Here is a 16,872-nt window from a genome sequence, read left to right on the forward strand (position 1 = left end):
CGGTGGCCAACTATAGTCCGGCCCTCCAACAGTCCGAAGGATCATGAACCGGCCCCCTGTTTAAAAAGTTTGGGGACCCTTGGCTTAATCCATTCATTACCTATTATAATATAAAAGTGATATATTTGTGATACATTTTACGACCCCCAATGGATTCCTCCTTATTTTAAAATTGTATAATATACCTTTAGATGATCAGAATAGCGATCTATTTCGTTTCTCTATGGCAATATTTTTTAATCCCCCCCGGGTTCGGTTGGTGCCTTCCAAAACCTAGCCCGGCGATTGGTGAAGCAGTTTTAGGCCCCGCCTTCGTGCTGAGGCAAACCGGAAGTGGTCGGAAACTGAAGGGAAAGCATGAGCGTTCTGAGGCGGAGAAGGCCTGAGGCGGGAGAGGCGGCGAAGAAGCGGCTCAAGCGGGACGAGCGGGCCGAGTTCTCCGCCGCGCTGAGAGGGACGGCGCTGAAGGAGAAGGTGGCCGCGGCCTGGGCCCGGAAGGAGGCGCTGCGGGACGGTAAGGTCGCCTGGGCCGCAGAGTGGAGGGGGAGCCCTGGCGCCAGGTGTTATTTTTGGGTAACTGCGAGTTTCCCGGGCCGTTGTATGTTTTCCGGGCTGTATGGCCATGTTCCAGAAGTATTCTCTCCTGACGTTTCACCCACATCTATGGCAAGCATCCTCAGAGGTTTTGAGGTATGGAAAAACTAAGCAAGGCACTGCAGACTAACTCAACCAGAGACATCAGCCATAGCAGAGCACTTGATGAACTAACCTGGACACAGTATATTATTTGAGAACACAGAAATGCTCGACCACTCCAACAACGATCATTTCAGACTACACAGAAAAGCCATTGAAATCCACAAGCATGTGGACAACTTCAACAGAAAGGAGGAAACCATGAAAATGAACAAAATCTGGCTACCAGTATTAAAAAAACTCAAAAATCAGAACAATAAATAAGAAGCAACACTCTGAAAACAGAGGAGTTCCAGACATGGGAACCAGGGGCAGCTAATGACTCTGAACAAAAGATGCCCACAGGCAGGAAAAGCCAGGAGATGAAGCTATCTATATATATAAAAGGGTAATGAAATTTCGACCTAGGACAAAACAACAAAACTACACATCCCAGAAACACTAAACTTGGCAACACAACCCCTCATCCATGCCTCTACGTTCATACAATAAACAGCTCCAGCTACTCCAGAAAATGGCCAGGCTTTGAGACTGCAAGGCTATTCACTGCTATTCAACCTTGCCAACAAAGGATTCCCATAAGCCACAGCAACGCGTGGCCGGGCAAAGTTAGTTTAATGCTAATAAAGGTGATTAATTACAACATTCACACTGACCTCCAGCTGACAAAGAGTTCTTCTCTCACCCTGGACTTTCCACAGATATTTATGAACCTTTTTTGCTTAGTTTCTCCATACCTCACAACCTCTAAGGATGCCTGCCATAGATGTGGGTGAAACGTCAGGAGAGAATACTTCTGGAACATGGCCACACAGCTCAAAAGACACAACAACCCTGTGATCCCAGCCATGAAAGCCTTCGACAACAGTTTCCCGGGCTGTCTGGCCATGTTCCAGAAGCATTCTTCTCCTGACGTTTTGCCCCCAACTATGGCAGGCATCCTCAGAGGTTGTGAGGTCTGTTGGAAACTAGACAAGTGGAGTTTATATACCTGTGGAATAATGTCCAGGGTGGGAGAAAGAACTCTTTTCTGTCTTGAGACAAGTGTGAATGTTTCCATTGGCCACCTTGATTAGCATTGAATGGCCTTGCAACTTGGCTGCTTCCTACCTGTGGGAATCTTTTGTTGAGAGGTGTATAAAATGAATGTTCATTATCATTACTAGTTTGGGTACCTGCCGTTGCCCGGTTATTTTAAAAAGTCATTTTTTTTAATTGTACAAAATGCACCCTGGTGGCATAGTGCGTTAAAGCGCTGAGCTGCTCAACTTGCAGACCGAAAGGTCCCAGGTTCAAATCCCGGGAACAGAATGAGCGCCCGCTGTTAGCCCTAGCTCCTGCCAACCTAGCAGTTCGAAAACTTGCCAATGTGAGTAGATCAATAGGTACCGCTCCGGCGGGAAGGTAACCCTGGCGCTCCATGCAGTCATGCCAGCCACATGACCTTGGAGGTATCTATGGACAACTCTTCGGCTTAGAAATGGAGATGAGCACCAACCCCCAGAGTCAGACACGACTGGACTTAACCTCAGGGGAAAACCTTTACCTTTACCTACAAAATGCTTAAGCTTATGGGTGAATTACAACTGGCACCATGGCAGGTTAACCCCGAGAAACTCCATCAATACTTAACAGTTTTTTATGATGGGCAAGTTTGCTCTAGATGCATCATGGGTGGGGTTCAGTGTGCGCTAGAATACCTGATTTAGGAAATGTTCCTCTTCTGTTTCTCCCCCAGAGGCTGTTGTGCTGGACCCGGCCCCTTTCCCCCACTGCGTCATCCCAAACTTCATCCAAACGGAAGGCTTTTTGGAAGGCCTGCAGAAGGAACTTTTGAGCCTGGATTTCCATGAAAAGTGCAATGACTTGTACAAATTCAAACAAGTATGTCATTTGGGAATCATCTTCAGAGAGCTTTGTAATGTTGTGATGCGAGTGTTGGGCTGTAACTCTTGAAACTGGGGTTCAAACCCTTACTTAGGCAGGGAAACCCCATTAGTGACCTTGGACAAGTCACACACTCTCAGCCTCAGGAAAGCAAGGGCAAACTTCTGAATAAATAGTGTCATGAAACCCCTGTGATCGGTTTGCTTTAGGGTCGCCATCAGTTGGAAATAATTTCAATGCACATAACACTGAGCATCATTTAAACCAGGGTTTCTTAAACTTTTTCATCTTGCGAGCACTTTTTGCCCAAGAGTCTTTTAATGTAATCCTGGATATATAAATATATAGAATACGTATCCTACGTTTTGCTGGCCCGTTTATGTTAGATAAGTGAGTCTCTACTGTACCTCCAGTGGGTTGTCATGGCTTGCCTCAATTCTTATTCCTTTCTTTCTTTTCTTTCTCTCTGTCTTTCTCTCTCTCTTTTGCCTTTTGGGTGGCGGGATATCTAGGCAACATAGTTGAGAAGTATAGTCTTTGCCAGAAATAAACAAAGGTGGGTTAATTTACATGTATTGAAAGTCAGCATTACATAGGAGTGGCAGGAATTATGAAAAAATTGCTCAATTTTTATTTTAACAAAACATAGGAAGCGCAATCCTAAGAAGTTCTAACAGTCATTGTTTCCTTTTCCATGAGCAAAGTCAGATGACCTGAAGAAAAGAAGAGAGCCTCACATTGCGGCTTTAAGGTAAATTTGCCATTTTTTGGGAAATGATATTTAAGGAAATAAGAACAATAATAAAAATAGAGATAGAGAGTACACCTAAATCAGCATTATTACTTATGCATGACAATATTCTCTCACAAGAGGAGAAAGGACTGGTTTCTAATTTTTATAACTGTAGCAAAAAATTGGAAAGAAAAAAAAGAAAATCCAATTAGAAGAATGGTATAGGGAAATCTGGAATATAGCTATTAATGATAAGCTGACTTGTAATATTAAAATTAAAAAGGGAATGCTGAAACAAACAGATTTTTGGAAAATATGGGGAAATTTTATTGAGTATATTTTTAATGAGGGAAAGGGGTACAAGCCAGCAACAGAGGCAATGAAATTTTGGACTTGTGAAACTATATGAGTCGGTTGGTCTTGGTGAAGGGGGGCACAAAGTAAGGGGAGGGGGGAAAAGATATAACAACAATAATAATAATAAAAAATAAAACATGTATAAATAGATAAAGTGTGTAGTAGAGAGATATGTAGTAAAGTTATAATGGAAAAGTCCAAAACTGATAAGAAATATGCTTAAAAACGTTTTTGGATTTGATTTTTCTTTATTGTCGGATTGTATACAATATGATATGTTTAAGATACTGTAAAATGTGAAGAATATATACTTATACATTTTGATTGATAAATTAATAATAATATTAATTATAAAACATGTATAAGTCGATAAAAAGTGTAGTAGAGAGATATGTAGTAAAGTTGTAATGGAAAAGTTAAAAACTGATAAGAAATACAGTATGCTTAAAGATGTTCTTGATTTTTTTTTACTGTCGAATTGCATACAATATGATATGTTTAAGATATTGTAAAATGAGGAATGTAAACGTATACATTTTGACTGATAAATTAATTTTAAAAAATACCCAAAAAGGTAAAATTGCCATTTTATGCCAAGGGCTACTTTTAAATAGTGGTGGCTCTGACAAGGGACATCCTGTTGGAAATAGCAACCTCCCAAGCCTCTCACTATTTTTTGTTAAAGTATATATTTGCTAACCTGTATTCTGTGTGTTCTTCCTCCACAATTCCTGAGCATTGGGCAAGCTGGCTAGGGTTTCTGAGAGTCTGAGGGCCACAAGTTTGATACCTCTGTTGTTGAGTGAAATTATTTGGCAGAAGATCAGGCTCAATCCCATAGGCATTAGAAGCTATATTATTCTTGCCATGTCTCCTCCCTTCTTTCAGAAGAGTCCTCTTTGAGGACTTCCGGGCTTGGTTGTCTGACGTGACCCAAGTGGAGCTGGAGCCTACTATTGATCTCTCCTGTGCAAAATACCAATATACAGGTGAGCAGCCTCATTCAGGATCATTGTGTGCGTTGGAATAAAAGTGGGGGGCAACGTTGTACAGCTTCTTGTTGAAAGAGACAATTAAAAGTTGATAGTGTCCTACAAAACATCTCAATCAGGCATGGGCCAACTTCGGCCCTCCCTCCAGGTGTTTTGGACTTCAACTCCCACAATTCCTAACAGCCTACCGGCTGTTAGGAATTGTGGGAGTTGAAGTCCAAAACACCTGGAGGGAGGGCCGAAGTTGGCCCATGCCTGATCTAAATCCTTTTCCATTCCAGATGCTCTTCTTTGCCATGATGATGAGTTGGAAGGCCGGCGGATTGCCTTCATACTTTATCTGGTCCCTCCGTGGAAGGACAGCGATGGGGGAACCCTGGATCTCTTCAGCACTGATGGTAAGTGTGAAACTAAACTATTTGTGCAATCTGCAGCGTGTACAAACAGTACAGATTTCATATTACCGTATATACTCAAGTATAAGCCGACCCGAATATCAGCCGAGGCACCTAATTTTACCACAAAAAACTGGGAAAACATTGACTCCAGTATAAGCCGAGAGTGGTACATTTCAGAAATAAAAATAGATACCAATAAAATTACATTAATTGAGCCATCAGTAGGTTAAATGTTTTTGAATATTTACATAAAGCTCAAATTTAAGATGAGATTGTCCAATTCTGATTAAATCATTCTCATCTTCCTCGATGTAAATGTGCTTCCTAACATACTAACTAATGGAGAAGAATTGTGGTAGTTGAAGTCTACAAATATCTGGAAAGTCAAGTTCAGGTTCGAAGCAATGCATTCCTTCCTTTACTTTATACTCCATCTGGAGCAAAAGTGTGATTGATAATTCTACAGCATGGTAACCACTGTTTGTTTGATTTCTTTGGGCAGAGCACTCCCAGCCTTTGCAGATTGTCAAGTCATTGGTCCCTTTGTGGAATTCACTCGCATTCTTTGAAGTCTCGCCGGTCTCTTTCCATCAGGCAAGGCACCTCTTCGTTCTTGATCTCTCCTGAGCCTTGATTCGGAGGCACACACGCTCAGCTTTTGGGGGATTCGCTTCTTGCATGTCTTTCTCGAACTTCCTTCTCAAGTGGACAAAGGCTGGGAATCATAATTGGGCCCTTTGGGGTGAAAACGTTAACCTCCATGGATATTTCCCCAACTTCAAGCAGCTTTTCTTTGTTCTGGATGACAATGTTCTTCTCACCTAATGTATGATGAACTATAGGTTATGTCAGGGCTCCCCAAACTAAGGCCCGGGGGCCAGATGCGGCCCTCCGAGGTCATTTACCTGGCCCCCGCCCTCAGTTTTATAATATAATATAGTGTATATACATATAATATTGATAATAATAATATAATGTAATACAATATAACACTAATAATAATACCATATAATAATAATTATATATTCTATATTAGATATAATATTACTAATAATATTACAGTATAGTGGTATCGTTCAATATAGTAATATATAATGCTAATATTGTGCTATGCTAATAATATAATATATTGTATGTACATATAATTTGTAAGCCACTCTGAGTCCGCTTTGGGGTGAGAAGGGTGTGATACAAATGTAGTAAATAAATGCAGTAAATAAAAAATAAATTTTAGACTTAGACTCACCCAAAGTCTGAAATGACTTGAAGGCACACAACAACAACAACAACAACCACAACCCTAATTAACTTGACTATCTCATTGGACAGAAGCAGGAGCACACTTCCCATTGAAATCCTGATAAATGTATGTTGGTTAAAATTGTTTTTATTTTTAAATATTGGATTGTTCTTTCATTGTTGTTGTTGTTGTTGTTGTTGTTTTTGCACTACAGATAAGACATGTGCAGTGTGCATCGGAATTTGTTTGTATTTTTTTTTTCAAATGATAATCCGGCCCCTCAACAGTCTGAAGGATTGTGGACCGGCCCTCGGCTTAAAAAGTTTGAGGACCCCTGGGTTATGTGTTATGCTCTCTTGGAGAAGTTTGCTCCCCCTACAATTTTAATTATTTTCTACTGGTCATTAGATTGTGTGCGAATTCTGGGATTTATAATCCCATTACATTTCTCCAGCTTTGAATAAGAGGACAAAACATCTCTAAAGCAGGTTTCTGGGATTCAGAGCTGGAGAAAGTTAACTTTTGGGACTACAAATGCCAGAATCCACACCACCAGTAGAAAGTTAATACAAAAACATCCCCCAGGGGAACAAATTACACTATGTAACAAAATATGATTTTTTTTGTTCCTGGTTTGAAAATTTTATTTTCTTTTTAATATGTGGTACTTACTTTGTGACTACAGTAGAGTCTCGCTTACCCAACCTTCGCTTATCCAACATAGGCAGTCTGCCTATTAGTAGTCGATGTTTATGTAGTAAATGTTTTCAATACATGCAGATGTTTTGGTGCTAAATTCGTAAATACATTAATTACTACATAATGTTACACTTTATTGAACTGCTTTTTCTGTCAATTTGTTGTAAAACATGTTTTGGTTCTCAGTTTGTAAAATCATAATATAATTTAGCATTTAATAGGCTTTTCCTTAATCCTTCTTTATAATCCAAAATTTTCGCTTATTCTGTGTTCTGCTGGCCCGTTTATGTTGGATACGCGAGACTACTGTAGTTGTTCTGTTCCAGAAGCTTCGTTTTTTTGTGGCTGCCACAAATTAGGTTGAATTGCTTGAGACTTGATGGACTTTGTTGGAAAACTATATTAAAACGTGCTGCAGGATGTTCTGCAAAAACTAAGATTTGGCAGTTTAATAAACTTACATTTTTTTTACGATAGAACCAATTAGGAAATGACATTTAGAACCCAGGAACAAAAATTGTGTTACATATTGCTTCATCTGTACCTTAAAAACAGCTGGTCCTTCATAATTGGTTTTATTTTTGAAGATTGTTTCTGTTTTAGAAAAACCAGTGCTAACAGCATCCTCTTGTGATTTTCCCTGCATATTTCCAGGTATCTGAAGTTGTTTCCAAAGAGAAATGCCGTTTATCGGTGAGCGGCTGGTTTCACGGCGACACAATCACAAGGCCGCCCCGGCATCTGGAGCCCCCGATTCCACGGACCCCCCACATCCCTCATGATGTAAGCCAATGCTGTTTTTTCCCTATTTGCATTGCCCTCTGTTTGGCTTCCAATAACCTTTTCCCACAATGTTTATACTCGTTTACTTGGCATACTGAGGGGAAACCTACCTCTGAGACACCACCTCCTCTCTGCCAAATAGCGTGGCCTACGAGGCCTCCATGCCACCACTTTAGTGGTGCTTTTCCTGCATGATGTTGGCAGAAATAGGTTGAACTGGGTGGCCCCTGGGTGAATTCTCCCCAAACTTCCGTGTCTCTAGTGTGTTCAGTTGCTGATAATTTTCCTCTGATTGCTGTGTGCCATAGGAAAGGATAGGAAAGGGTTAAGGGAGAAGTAGTAGGCGGAGTCATGCAAATAGTGAGAGAAAGGAACACTGGGATGTGCTCGCTGTAACCTGCAATGTCCTTGGAGAGAGTGACTTGATGGCTCCTCAGTACTGGGAGCTATAGCCTGTTTGTGGAGGCCGGAGACTGGCTGTAGGGTAGGAAAGGGTTAAGGGAAAGGCAGTGGGCAGAGTCATGCAAATGGAGAAAGAAAGGAACACTGGGATGTGCTCGCTGTAACCTGCAATGTCCTTGGAGAGAGTGACTTGGTGGCTCCTCAGTACTGGGAGCTATAGCCTGTTTGTGGAGGCCGGAGACTGGCTGTAGGGTAGGAAAGGGTTAAGGGAAAGGCAGTGGGTAGTCATCAAAAGGAGAGAGAAAGGAACACTGGGATGTGCTCACTGTAACCTGCAATGTCCTGGGAGGGAATGACTTGGTGGCTTCTCAGTACTGGGAACTATAGCCTGTTTGTGGAGGCCGGAGACTGGCTGTAGGGTAGGAAAGGGTTAAGGGAAAGGCAGTGGGTAGTCATCAAAAGGAGAGAGAAAGGAACACTGGGATGTGCTCACTGTAACCTGCAATGTCCTGGGAGGGAATGACTTGGTGGCTTCTCAGTACTGGGAACTATAGCCTGTTTGTGGAGGCCGGAGACTGGCTGTAGGGTAGGAAAGGGTTAAGGGAAATGCAGTGGGCAGAGTCATGCAAATGGTGAGAGAAAGGAACACTGGGATGTGCTCGCTGTAACCTGCAATGTCCTGGGAGAGCATGACTTGATGGCTCCTCAGTACTGGGAACTATAGCTTGTTTGTGGAGGCCGGAGGCTGTCTGTGTGAGCAGACACCCCTGCCACATACATACATACAGATTTTCACTTTTTGTTTGCCTTCTCTGTTTACTCCCATTTGATTTTTTCCTTTAGCATGACCTTTTTATTGTTAATTAAACTTCAGACTTTTCCTTAGCACGAAATCTTGTACGACTGGATCAATCCCATTTATCTGGACGTTGAAGCCCAGGCCCGGATCCAGGAGGAATTTGAGGATCGGTCAGAGATCTTGCTGAAGAATTTTCTCAAGGTGGGTCTAGGTCACTCAGTTCTTATTCAACTCAGAATTAAGTCTGATTGAGCTCAATAGGACTTCCTCCCATGTGTAGCTCTCCAGCCAAAGTTTTTGGAAACTTTTATTTAGAGAGCTAAATCAAATTGCTACGGGCATTTAGTCTGTGTCTTCATACACTTGTGTTTTGTTTTGCATTTAAGAACTTACCTGCATGTTATAGATGACAGAGAAAAGTCTGTGTATGTTAGTGAAGGATTGAGTGATCTATTTGTCTGTCTGGGCTCAGCTTTTTCTGGCTGCTGACTGAAGGCACGGCAGAGATAGCAAAACCTCTGACAAAGAATTTCCCTTTTACAAGTCTTTTTATGCCCGTTTTTCACCAAAAAAGGTAGCCCTTGCTTCAAAAACTGTTCCCATGTGCTTGATTCATAGAAAGACAAGTTTCAGTCGCTCTGTGAAGCTCTGAAGGAGGAAGTCAAGTGGAGTATCCGAGGACCTCCCAACAAAAGGTAAGGCTGCATTACTTCTTTTAGGTCGTCTCTGCTCATATATGCTGCTTATTTGTTTACTAGTTTGGGAATCCAGAGGTGCCCAGGTTATTAGAAGAAGGCATTGTTTGTTTTGGGAAGTTAGGTAATATCACTTAAGTTTGGTCCAGATCCATTGTTGGTTGGGTTCAGTGCTGTCTGGATAAGGATGAACTACCACTCCCAGATTCCCAGGCCAATAACCCCCAAACTTTCCAAACCAAATCGCCCAGCCTTCTGTGTGCTGTTGTTTGTAATAAAAGTTAAATTGCACTTATGAGTGAGAGGCCATGGGCCTTAATGGCATACGTGGGTCTTGCAAAGTCAGGATTGTGATACTATGTAACAAAAATTGGGGAAAAAAATCGTTTCTGGTTTGAAAGGGTTATTTTCTATTTACTTGTGCAGTTCTTCCTTTGAAAGTAGATATTCTACTCTAGAAACTCAGTTTTTGTGGCTGCTACAAACTCTGTTGAATTGGTTGAGACTCAGTGACATATTCATTGAAAAAATAGAGCCAAATGTGCTACAGCAGGATGTCCGTCCTGCAAAAACAAAATCCAGAACGTTGGATAAGTGAGACTCTACTGTATGTAATTATATAATAATAACACTGTGAAACAAAATTCAAAAAAAGTTCTGTTCCTGGTTTGAAAGTGTTATTTCTTGTTTAATTGTGATGTCCTTACTTTGAAAGTCATTATTCTACTCCAGAAACTTTGTTTGTGTGGCTGCCACAAGCTATGTCGAATTGGTTGAGACCCGATGAGACATTCATTGAAAAATTATCGCAAAATGGGCTGCAGCATGTCCTGCAAAAACAACATTTTTGCAGTTTAATAAACCTTTCCCATGTTTTCATGGGAAAATGACATTTATAACCCAGGAACAAAATTCATGTTACATAGTAATGATAATAACAATAGTAATAGTAATAATGTAATCGGATGCTATTATTGCTGTTACTATTATTATTTACCTGCCTCTCCTTGCAGCTTAAGGTGGACTCCAACAAGGTTCACGGTCTTCCTCTATTTTAATGCTTTCTGTTCCCTAACCTTATCACCTTTTTCAGTGACTGTCTTCATCTCATACCTAAAAATGATAGCTTTTACTGTATATACTCTAGTATGAGCCAACATGAATATAAGCTCAGGCACCCCATTTTACACACATTTTTCTGGGTTACACAAAGGACTACCACCTCACCCACTTTATAGGAAATCTGCTACAAAACAAGAGCTTTTTTGTTGAATTTCAAGGCCGGAGGAGCAGATGGCAAAAACAGAAGAACGGCCTCCCTCAGGGGAGTGTGCTTGCTCCATCAATATTTAACATTTACACTAATGATCAGCCACTGCCAGAAGGGACAGAGTTTCATCTATGCTGATCATCGTGCCATCACCGCCCAAGCAGAGAGCTTTGAAATGGTTGAACAGAAGCTCTCTGAAGCTTTAGGTGCTCTTACTGCCTATTACAGGCCATCTTGAGATCCTCAGAAACAGGAGGATGCAAATATAATAAAGGTATCACCTCCTGATCCCTACCAAAAATAATTTTCACAAATAGGTAACATATGCATTATTTACACAATGTATTTTCTCTGTGCAATTTGAATATTTTGCTTTGAAGGCCAAGGGTTTCATAAAGCACAGCAGCTTTCTATTAATAAAGGTTGTCATTTCCAGGCATTATGCAAAAGCCGAAGAGGAGAGCCTGCCTGCCATCTTGAAAGGCGGCATGGAACTGTTCCGCTCCGAGGCCTTGTTCCTGCTTCTCTCCAACTTCACTGGTTTGAAGCTGCATTTTCTGGCTCCAGAAGAAGAAGAGGAAGAAGGAAGAGCCGCAGGGGTGAGTTCTTCTGAAAGCACAGGACAGTGCAGTCAAGGAGAAAGCAGCAGCATTGACAACACAGAAGACACTGGAGAGATCCCTGAAAATGGGAGTGCCGTGCAAGAGACCGGTACGTAAAGCAGACAGAGGTGGTTGCTGCAATCATTTTCCAGCACAGTTCTGTTATGAAAAATTCAGAGCCCAGTTTTTTGCGCTCTACTTTGTTGTGTATCCCAAGCCACAGAAGACTGGCATCATGGATCTATTACTGTTTGGTCCGTTAACAATACTATATAACAGGGGTCCCCAAACTTTTTAAACAGGGGGCCAGTTCACGATCCTTTGGACCATTGGAGGGCCGGACTATAGTTGGCTACCAAGCAATAATAATTTATTTATTTATTATTTATTTACAGTATTTATATTCCGCCCTTCTCACCCCGAAGGGGACTCAGGGCGGATCACATTATAACACACATAGGGCAAACATTCAATGCCCATAAACACATCAAACAGAGACTGAGAGACACACACGCAGAGGCAAGTTAACCTTCTTCTGAGGGGATGTTCGATTCTGGCCACAGGGGGGAGCAGCTGCTTCATCATCCACACTGACGGCACTTCCTCATTCCAGGTCGTAAATTAGTTAATCTTGCCTCCCACTTTATAAGTGGTACCTTATCTCCTACTTGATAGATGCAACTATCTTTCGGGTTGCTAGGTCAGCAACGAGCAGGGGCTATTTTTTATTTTTAATTGACGGGTGCTCACCCCGCCACGGGCTGGCCTCGAACTCATGACCTCATGGTCAGAGTGATTTAAGGCAGCTGCTCAACAGCTGCGCCACAGCCCGGCCCCAATAATAATAATAATAATAATAACAATAACAATAATAATAAATAAGAGGGTTGGAAGAGACCCTTTGGGCCATTGAGTCCAATCCCCCTTTGTCTTTGTGCACCGAAAGCACAAGCAAAGCACCCCTGACAGATGTCCACCCAGCCTCAATGTTAATAATAATAATAATAATAATAATAATAATAATAATAATAATAATAATAATAATAATAATAATAATGGTTGTAAGAGAAGATGGGACCTCTTGGGTCATTTAGCCCAACCTCCTTCTGCCCTTGTGCCGTGGGGGCCGGATAAATGGCTTCGATGGGCCGCATCCGGCCCCCGGGCCTTAGTTTGGGGACCCCTGCTATATAACAAAATCTGAAAAGAAAATTCCTGATTTTAAAGTGTTATTTTCTGTTTACTTGTGCAATACTTTGAAAGTAGTTGTTTTACTCTAGTGTTTTTGTGGCCCTCACAAACTATGTTGAATTGGTTGATACTCTTATGAGATATTCATTGAAAAACTATAAAATGTGTTGCAGGATGTGCCACAGAAGTTTTAGCAGTTTAATACTTCATGTTTTTATGATAGAACCAATTAGGAAATGACATTTATAACCCAGGAACAAAAACCATGTTATATAGTGTAATAATTCAACTTACTGTATATACTCGAGTATAAGCCTAGTTTTTCAGCCCTTTTTTAAAGACTGAAAAAGCCCCCCTCGGCTTATACTCAAGTGAGGGTCCTGGTTGGCTTATATTTGGGTCAGCTTATACTCGAGAATATATGGTACATTTATTATTTTTCTCTATTATTATTGGTATTATTACATTTATTATTTTTCTCTATTATTGTTGCTACTATTACATTTATTTTACTCAATTTTTATTATTAATAATAATACATTTATTATTTCACTCTGATATTATTACATTTATTATTTTACTATTTATTATTACATGTATTATTTTACTCTATTATTATTAAAAGGATACATAAGCACATTGACATTGAAGAAAATGAGAATAATGATTTGATCAGAGTTGGACAGTCTTATCTTAAATTTGAGCTTTATGTAAATATTCAAAAACATTTAACCTACTGATGCCTCAAATAATGTAATTTTATTGGTATCTATTTTTATTTCTGAAATATACCCACCCTCAACTTATACTGGAGTCAATGTTTTCCCAGTTTTTTGGGGGTAAAATTAGGTGCCTCGGCTTATATTCGGGTCGGCTTATACTCAAGTATATACGGTAAATCAAATAGCAGTTCTGAAGAGTATGAATTTGCAAATGGAAATGCTGCTTTATCCTGCCGAAACACTTGATGGAAGGTTTTTTAAAAATTGTGGGAATACTTGAGAGTGTCAAAGCGAGATCTGTTCCAATAAAGCCATGGTTTCTCCTGGACCAGTAAACCAGAATGTCTTCTACAAATTGAGAGCACTTGTGCAAACCAATTTGAGAGTTGTTGGTTTGCACCTATGAAATATTAAGGATTGAATAGCATTGAGTCATGAATACGTTTTGAACTTTAAAATGTTATTTAATCTGTTTTTCGTGAAACAGAGTACATCAGGCACTTTCAGAGAAAAAAGTAGACCAACAGACTCCAGTCCTGGGTTTTATAATAGCTATATTGGTTACACCAACAAAAAGAGGAAACATCACCTTTACTCTAACATTCTCTCAGATACGTTCTCTCATGTACGTACTCACTGTCCCTTTCCCATTCAGTCCATCGGCTTCTTGGCGGGTGTTCGGATCCTGCATTCCTTGCAGATCTGACACACTTTTTGAAGAGAAAAGGGCCTCCTTATGTAGAACTTTTTTGGTTATCCATTATTTGGTTGTTCTGATAATTTCTCATTCAGTTCAAACTTGCTGAAATCGCTTCAGTCATAGAACAGATGTAGTTTCTGACTTCCTTAACTTAAAAAGAGTCATTGTCTCTGACTATTTAAACATGTGTGGCTGACATCAAAAAGTTCTCAGGTCAGCTATCATCGGTTCAGCTGTTTTCTCATTCCAAAGTTAATCAGATTTTTTTAAAAAAAAAATAAATTTTAGGATGGTGTCTTCAGTTTTGCCAAGTCTTAGCCAGACCCCAATCGTACAATTTCATTCAATCCACTCATCACATTTGTGCCTTTGCATTGGTAAGATGTCCAAGTGTGCTGCGGTTGAATCTTTCCAACCAGTGCTCATGGCAAGGACTGAATGCAAGGCCCCGTGGACCTATCCGTGGGATGTGAAATAAAAGACAATATATCCTTGCTTTTCCCCCTTTAGGCTCCAGTGTCCCTTTGTATGCAGGGGAGCTGAGGCACTGGACACAGGGCTGCTATACTCTCGTCCACGACACAGAAGCAACAGAGTTCGCCCTAGATTTGCTCTTCTTCTGTGGCTGTCAAGGTCAGTTTTATATTAAGAATCATATGTTATGCTTGGAAAGCTGTAAATCAGGCCTGGGCCAACTTGGGCCCTCCCTCCAGGTGTTTTGGACTTCCCCCTCCACAATTCCTAACAGCCGGTGGCCCATGTTGCCCCATACCTGCTGTAAATTATCAGCTTAGCACAGTAATTATGGGTTGAGCAGTAAATGACCGTAATTTCGTTTTTCGTTTCAAGACTGGGATGCGGAATCTGGTGGTTTTACATCATACATCGCAAAGGGTGAAGACGAAGAAGTAAGTTGGTCTCTCTTTCTCTTGCAAAGTGGGAAATACGATAGCCTGGATCATAATCCCTTATGGGTCAGTCCACAGAGGACTTTCCCTTCAAATTAGCAAATGGGACTCAACAGTTAGCAAGGCTCTGTCCAAATTGTTCCTGATCCCAGTTGCTGAAGCGTTTATTAACGCACCGAACAAGGGATTTCAATCACACCCCTTTATTCTGCATGTGTTACACTATGTAACAAAATTTGGGTAAAAATCTATTCCTGGTTTGAAAGTGTTATTTCCAGTTTAATTGTTCAGTCCTTTCTTTGAAAGTAGTTGTTCACGTCCAGATCAAATTGGTTGAGACTATCAATGTTTGGAGCCCCGGTGGCGAAGTGTGTTAAAGCACTGAGCTGCTGAACTTGCAGACCGAAAAATTCAAATCCCGGGAGCAGATTGAGCACCCACTATTAGCTCCAGCTTTTGCAAATCTAGCAGTTTGAAAACATGCAAATGTGAGTAGATCAGTAGGTACCGCTCCGGCAGGAAAGTAACGGCGCTTCATGCAGTCATGCCAGCCACATGATCTTGGAGGTGTCTACGGACAACGCCGGCTCTTCGGCTTAGAAATGGAGATGAGAACCAACCCTCAGAGTCAGACATGACTGGACTTAACGTCAGGGGAAACCTTTACCTTACCTTTTATCAGATATTCATTGAAAAACTAAAGCAAAAAAGTACTGCTGGATTTTCTGCAAAATTGAAGTGTTTGTACTGTAGTTTAATTAACCTTTTCCATGTTTTTATGATAGAATCGACTAGGAAATGACATTGATAATGCAGAAACAAAAATCATGTTACATAGTGTAATTTGTCACTGAAAAAAAATCTGTTTTATTTCAGCCTAGAAAACAGGCCTGGGGATTTTAACATTAACGGCCTCCTTTAATCTGAAGATAACTTTGTAAGCACTGTCTGCAGAAATAAATACCATTTTTGTTCCCTTTGCACATCTCATTTTGCTTTCTTTTCCAGCTGCTGACAGTTAATCCTGAAGACAACTGCTTGGCCTTGGTTTACAGAGATCGAGAAACACTGAAATTTGTGAAGTACATAAACCACCAGAGTCTGAACCAGGAGACAACGCAGCCTGAATACACAGGATTCTGGGACTTCAGCTTTGTTTACTACGAATAATGACCGCAGTCATAGGAGCCTGTTACCTATCAGTGAGGAGGACCTTTGTTACAGACGAAGACTGTATTGTGCCATGTGCCTTGATGAGAAGATGCCCCACTGTGACCTTTGCGGGTCTCGTGTTTTAATCCTGGTCTTGAAGTCTGAAGAGAGTATTAACTACTAGGGCTGTGCAAAGGTTTGGAACTCCGTTTCGTAATTCAAAGATTTGGATGATTTGTTAATACACATCTTCAAATTAATAATTGAACCAGGATCCCTCCAAAGCATAACGAATCAAAAAACAAGTCTCCGAAACGTTTTGGAGAGATTAGTAAAGATTTATTGTTTCCAAGAGTTTCAAGCTGTATTTTTTTTCCAATGTAACATACTCCGCAATTGTCTCGGGTGAGAAAGGGCTAAGTTGATTGATAATGGCAGCTACATGCTGTTTTTCTCCTTGTCAGCCAGTCAAAAGAAAAGCCAAGAAGAATGCCAATCACACATGTGCTGCTCGTTCTGTGTGTTTGTTAAAACTAATAGGTTTTTGATATTCATATTCAGTCTATAACAGGCATGGGCAAACTTTGTCTCTTAACTTCAGCTTAAGCAGCTGAGGGGAGAAAAGGAAAGAGCCTGGGGCTGTTAA

The 16,872-nt window shown here is 40.8% G+C and overlaps 1 protein-coding gene across 1 annotated transcript; it reads left to right on the forward strand.

Annotated features, from left to right (window-relative positions):
• The first annotated feature begins 310 nt into the window (after positions 1–310).
• ogfod1 (2-oxoglutarate and iron dependent oxygenase domain containing 1) lies at positions 311–16,580 on the forward strand. The gene is made up of 13 exons (XM_008122302.2): positions 311–514; positions 2,435–2,580; positions 3,288–3,334; positions 4,562–4,662; positions 4,947–5,063; positions 5,566–5,657; positions 7,657–7,785; positions 9,074–9,187; positions 9,605–9,681; positions 11,388–11,662; positions 14,677–14,799; positions 15,016–15,074; positions 16,083–16,580. Exons 1-13 carry the CDS (start codon positions 358–360, stop codon positions 16,242–16,244), a joined length of 1,599 nt encoding a protein of 532 aa, XP_008120509.2. The 5' UTR covers positions 311–357; the 3' UTR covers positions 16,245–16,580.
• Positions 16,581–16,872: the final 292 nt, after the last annotated feature.

This window comes from Anolis carolinensis, unplaced genomic scaffold (genome assembly GCF_035594765.1).
Source record: "Anolis carolinensis isolate JA03-04 unplaced genomic scaffold, rAnoCar3.1.pri scaffold_9, whole genome shotgun sequence".
Taxonomy (NCBI): Eukaryota; Metazoa; Chordata; class Lepidosauria; order Squamata; family Dactyloidae; genus Anolis; species Anolis carolinensis.